This window comes from Chrysochloris asiatica, unplaced genomic scaffold, assembly GCF_000296735.1.
Source record: "Chrysochloris asiatica unplaced genomic scaffold, ChrAsi1.0 scaffold00078, whole genome shotgun sequence".
Lineage (NCBI taxonomy): Eukaryota > Metazoa > Chordata > Mammalia > Afrosoricida > Chrysochloridae > Chrysochloris > Chrysochloris asiatica.
The window spans coordinates 6,690,747-6,696,496 of NW_006408596.1; the positions used below are offsets into that span (position 1 = coordinate 6,690,747).

At 43.6% G+C, this 5,750-nt stretch overlaps 1 protein-coding gene across 2 annotated transcripts in view; it reads right to left on the minus strand.

Annotated features, from left to right (window-relative positions):
• RNF10 (ring finger protein 10) overlaps window positions 1-5,750 on the minus strand; it is a 56,283-nt gene that overhangs the window by 7,930 nt on the left and 42,603 nt on the right. For both annotated transcript variants that reach the window (XM_006865439.1, XM_006865440.1), the window contains 6 exons: window positions 4,936-5,061; window positions 4,392-4,656; window positions 4,041-4,174; window positions 3,049-3,166; window positions 2,757-2,858; window positions 1,682-1,834 (listed from right to left, as the gene is read on the minus strand). In XM_006865439.1, the coding sequence (XP_006865501.1) occupies window positions 1,682-1,834; window positions 2,757-2,858; window positions 3,049-3,166; window positions 4,041-4,174; window positions 4,392-4,656; window positions 4,936-5,061 (898 nt within the window). The remainder of the gene's footprint in view (window positions 1-1,681; window positions 1,835-2,756; window positions 2,859-3,048; window positions 3,167-4,040; window positions 4,175-4,391; window positions 4,657-4,935; window positions 5,062-5,750) is intronic.

Below are 5,750 nucleotides of genomic sequence, written 5' to 3' on the forward strand. Positions count from 1 at the left end.
TGATAAGAATGCTGTTTATTGGTCCAGTGGTGAGGATTTTTGTTTTCTTGACATTGAGATGTAATCCATATCGAAGGCTGTGCTCTTTGATCTTCAGTGAAACTTTACTCACATGGGATATCAAAGAGACTGTCCGATGATTTCCGCATTCCGTTGGGTCACGTCTCTTTGGAATGGGCACAAATACGGATCTCTTCCAATCAGTCGGCCAGATAGTTGTCTTCACTCATCTCTACAAGAAATTTGGAAGACAACCATCTGGCCGACTAATTGGATGAATGGCTTGTTAGAGACAGGCAATTTAAACATTGGCTGTCAAAACTAGGGGAGTGATACAGGCATGATGTGGTTGACTTACAAGCTTTCAAGGGTGTGCTCAGTTTCAGATCGAGGGGGGTAAGGTAGAATGCCCAATGAATTGTTTTCCTCTTTTCCAGATGGATCTGATGAAAATGGGTAAGGGATGCTGGTAAGATTTTGTGGTTGAATTGTGAGTAATTGTTACCAGGATTAATTTTGACTGTGAAAACTAATTGTAGAAGATGTGAAACTAAAAGAGGGGAGTAGTTAATCTTTCATTTCAGGAACAGACAGACAATCCCTTCCATCAAGAAGGAAGAATGGAGCATGAGAACCCTACCTAGAAAAGTGGCGACAACAGAACCGGTGACAGAGGAAGTGGCATGGAGAGAACAGCTGTGGGCTCTAGGCCTATGGGCTGAGGGCAGGAGATGGGCTTGCAGAATGTGCCCTTTGGATGTTTAAATTAATATATATATTTTTTTGTTTTGTATGTGTGTACCAAATGGGGAACTACAGGGAGGAAGTAGGATAACTGTTGTTTCATGAACGGGACTGTACTTATCGAGATGAAATAACGTATATGATTTATTGAATGTAAAGGTGATGATCACGTCTGTAAATCTTCACTCAATTCACAACAAAAAGTTAAAAATTAACACTTATAAAATAAAAACATAACTAAAAAAAGGTATCCTTTCACTATAAAAATAGTACACAAAAAGCTAATGGCTCCCTTGGACCACCTCTGGATCTGATCTCCCCACACTCTAAAGTGGAATTCAATTACATTTGGAACAAGCCCGCCCCAATATTTCTCTTATCTATTTAGATCTATCAACCCATCTAGAAATGCTGTTTTGATTTATTCTCCAACTCCATCTTAAAAGTATCCATTAGTTTAAAAAAATTAATAATTTCATTTTACAATGGGTAATGTATTTCATAGTGCAAATACTGTAACAGAGCCGTTTCTCTACTGGCAGGACTTTGTAGGCTGTGCAGGCAATTTTCTTTTTTATGATGATACATGATGTTATAATAGGAGTTATATATGAAGACGCTCAAGCATACAGGGAGTATCTATCTCCAAGGCAAAAACCAGAAATATAAACACTTGGGTCACAAGGATGATCAAGGTTAGAGCTAGGTTTAATCATCCTTGAGATGTCTGGAAGCTGGCAGAGCATAAAGTAGCCAAATGAGGTGAATCAAACAAAAGAATCTGATGTATGTCAGGAATACAGTAACTACCTAAAGGTAAGCTTCATTTGTCTTAAGACCACATCATGACAAAGGGCTGTAAACTCAGACATCGGTGCTTTTGCTTAAGGTCTGTGCCTGGTGGCTTGACTTCATTCTTCAAATTTCATCAACTTACCTGCAGGGGACCCAGGACTTCTAAAAGAAGAAAGGGAGAGGGACTCCTGACTCTCAGTGCTGGTAGGACCCAAAGCAGAACTGCAGGAGCTATTATCGGAATTGAAGGCAGGAAACTGCTGTAGATTTTCTAGGGGAATGTGGACTTCTGGGTCTGCAATGGGAACACAAAACAGGTAGAACGATTTCAAGAACTTCTCAGATCTCTTCTAACAGCTGAGGGGTGTCAATATGCATCACCCCACACCCTCACTCCTGGGTCTGGAAGATGCAAAGTTTGAAAACCCAAATCTGTAACAAGTCACTCTGTGTGTCTTTATTTAATAGTAAAATCTTGTTTTAAGTATTTATAATTAAAGGTGGGTAATAAACATGAGGATTAGTTCTACTTGAATATTCTGATAATAAACAGTTAAAACCAAGACAATCTTGTTCCTGATATAACAGTTTTCTCAAGTACAAGGCATGTGCTACACAGTTTTACAGTGTTGGGTCCCAGCAGACATCCTTCAGTACAATTTTATAATTTAGAAGAAAGCATTATTATGCTTTACCATATGCAATCAAAATAGTAACTCCTTTCCCTAGTCAAAGATTGATTGCAAGCAAGCAACACAATGTTCTTTGGCTTCCATGTCTCACTTATTTCCTGGGTTCAGTGAAGATTTTGTGGGAGCTCCAGAAGAACAGATTCTGTGCTGACGGGTACAAAAGAGCACTGAAGTATAACTCTCTGTGTGTACATCCTAGTTTGCTAAGGTTTCTATATGAAATCATACCCTCCTGGCATAATGACACCCTACCCCACCCGACCCTGAAGTCTACATATATCTCCAATTGCCTTCCTCGGAACAGGTTTTTTTTAAGCCACCAGGCAAAGACTGGATTTAATCTTAATTCTTACTATGTTCTATGCATTTGATCCATACTAAGTTCTAACAAGAAGCCTGTGAGGAGATAGTCTCAGGAGTTGTATTTGGGGCTAAACCCAAGCAGTCTGGCTCCGGGGCCTGGGCACTGAGCCTCTGTGGTGGTGCACAGCAGCGCAAGTCCAAGGTCAGGGTTCCACAACTTACACTTGCCCTGTTTCTTGTTCTCCTCCATCTCAATCCTGCGCTCTCGGCGACGCTCCTCCCGAGCCTTCTTTTGGCGCTGACGTTTCCTCTTCTCAATGTCATCTGTGGGTGGGTCAGGTTGTGAGGAGATATCCAGTGGGCCCAGCTGGATGGGCTGAATGGATGGAGGGCAAGGTCCCAAGACTAATGATACACTGCCTCAGGTTTCTTCCCAAATTGGGTTTCTCGCCATAAGCCACCCTGAAGCCCACTCTACATACAGAGAGGTAAAGCAAGAGCAGTATCAGCTCACCTGAGAACATCTCTAGGGTTTCCTTAGAGACCACAGGAGGCTGCAGAGCCAGTTCACAGATGCTGAACTCACAGGTGAGTGGCAAATGAGAAAGATATCTATGACGCTGCCGAACATCCTAGTTAGAAGTGGGACCAACACACAAATGAGACCAGGCTTAAATCTGAAAGCAAAAGTTTCCAACTCTGTCTGATACCACTCACAGGGAGCCTTGGGACTCAAACAAGTAGTAAAAAAGGTAGTACTCAAGCTATTAGTTTTGATAAGACAGGAATTTGTTAACCTATAAGAAGATAGAACAAGATTTCTGGCTTGCACTGCACATGAGTGAACTGAGCCTAGTAACTAATGATCTAAAGCAGATTTGTTATTTTTGGTATTATGGGATCCACAGCTGAAGGAAGAGAACAGAAAATATGATGGGGTTCAAAAAATTCTGTGGGAAAATGTATTTGTTGGCAAACTATCTGGGGCCCAAAAATTGGAAGGAAGACAAAGCCAATTTTTCTATTAAACGAATCTAGGCCCCAAACAGCAAACCCAAAACCTATCAGAGTTCATAGAAAAATATGATCTCTCACCCTGCCACTAGCTTTACAAAGCCCCGTTATATATAAATACTAGAACATAATTAGGTATATGCTAAGTTAAAGATGCATTTCAAGCCCACCTAACCTAGCTTAAACTTCTCCAATGATAAAAATCACTCCACCATGATTTTGAGACACAACTCCATCTTGACAAACTAGAAGACACCAATGTTCCCATACTACAACAAAGGAACTAGACACAGAGAGGAGTACCGGACTTAGCATGCCCAAGGGAGCCTCGTGCCACAGGAAAGGAGCCCCCAGATCTTTTAAAAACACAACTGATAGCAATTACACATAAGAATTTAACAAGCAAAGGTCCAGTGGATATAAAACCTGGCTGGGCTATTAAGTGAATTACATGCCACTTGTCACCTTGTGCTCCAAAAGGCAGGAGCTTACCTCAGACATGGAGTACCCGACGATCTCCACCACAGTTGCGGAGATCTTCTCGGGGCTGTGCTCCAGGCTGCCATACTCCCGCACGAGGCAGCGCGCATTCACGGGGTGCAGAAACATGTGCTGGCCATCCTCCGCTGAAGATAAGGGGTCTGTCACCCAACAATCTTGGCCCGCACTTAAAGAAGGGCCCCTCCTTAATGCTAGGCCTGCTTCTCCCACCCCATGCCAGCCAAGGAGCACTATACACCTCAGCCCTCAGCATCTACAGGAGCTATCTCCTGCTAAGAGAGCCAAGTCATCTCGCTGAAGCAGCTCCATGGCAACCCAGCCCTCCTACTAGTGAGCCCTCACCTTGGTAGAAGTAGTAACAAGGAGAACTGCTGGAGACTGGCTTGGTGACAGGTTCCTGCTGGTCAGACTCAGTAACACCGGTCCCTTCCCCGAGATTGTCATCTGCTAACTCCAAGTTCTCACAGGCCTCTGACAACCCCTCCATATCCAGTTCAGATGTTGCGTCCTCTTCTTCCATCAGAGGGAGAGCAAGAGGACGAGAAGAGTCCAGAGAACAAGCCTCCATACTTTCTTCATCAAAAGCAGACAGATACTCTAGTACGCCCTGTTGGAATGAACTCTAGGTCAACAGAAAGAGTATGTCCTGCATTTAGGAAGCAAGGTGACAAAGACAGGCATGGGACACACGCTCTCTGGATGTTTATCTTAGCTGTCACACACACTGATTGAACATCCCTGGGGAAAGAGCTACTAGGAAGCAGATGGGAAATACTGGTAGACCCCTCTAGTCCTAAGAAAATTCAGGTCTCATATGGATGGCCACCACATAACAGCACTGTGAGAGGAATGGCAGCTGTCTTGTCACTAACAGGGGCACACTAACCTTCCTGGGCTGGAAAATGGGCTCCTTCACCAAGGGAGCCACCAGCACCAGTTGTTCCACAGCAGCCACCACACCAGTGACATCTCCTCCACTTTGAGCCAATCCAGACAGAGCTTCCTCCCGAGTCTACAGTCACCAAAGACAAGAACAGAAACAAAGGTTTCCAGAAACACTTTTAAGTTTGAGAGGTAAACCATAGCATGGCCTGTTCTACTTCAGGAGCACACATTGAAAGGTAGCAAGATTCCCGGAGAGGGTTGAGGTATTCAATCCTCAGTCTTTAGGGGATGCAGGAAGCACAAGGCCTGTCTCTCCTCAGACTCCTGGTTAAAACCTTCTGGTATCCACTAAGGATGGCATTCTGCTCAATGACAATGACAGTACTATAAAAATGCTTCTAGGTTTACCAACTACACTGAGAGAGTACTGGCATAGTAGGCACCTCGACCTGAACACATCTACTTCTAATTTTCTTCTAAGATGGCATTCAGTCTTCTGATTAGGAAGCTCTGGTAGTGTAGTGGTTACAAGTCGGGATGCTAATATCATGGTCAGCAGTTCAAAGATACCAGCAGCTATGGAGGAAAAAGATGAGGCTTTCTGCTCCTATAAAGATTTACAGCCTCGGAAACCCTATGCAGGGTCACTGTAAGTAGGAACTGACTCCACGGCATATAACCACCACCAAGATGGCATTTGGACAAATACATCTGCAGAGTAAGAAAGTTGTTGTTGTTGTCAGGTGTCATCGAGTCGGAACCGACTCATAGAGACCCCATGCACAGCAGAATGAAACAATGTCCGATCCTGAGCCA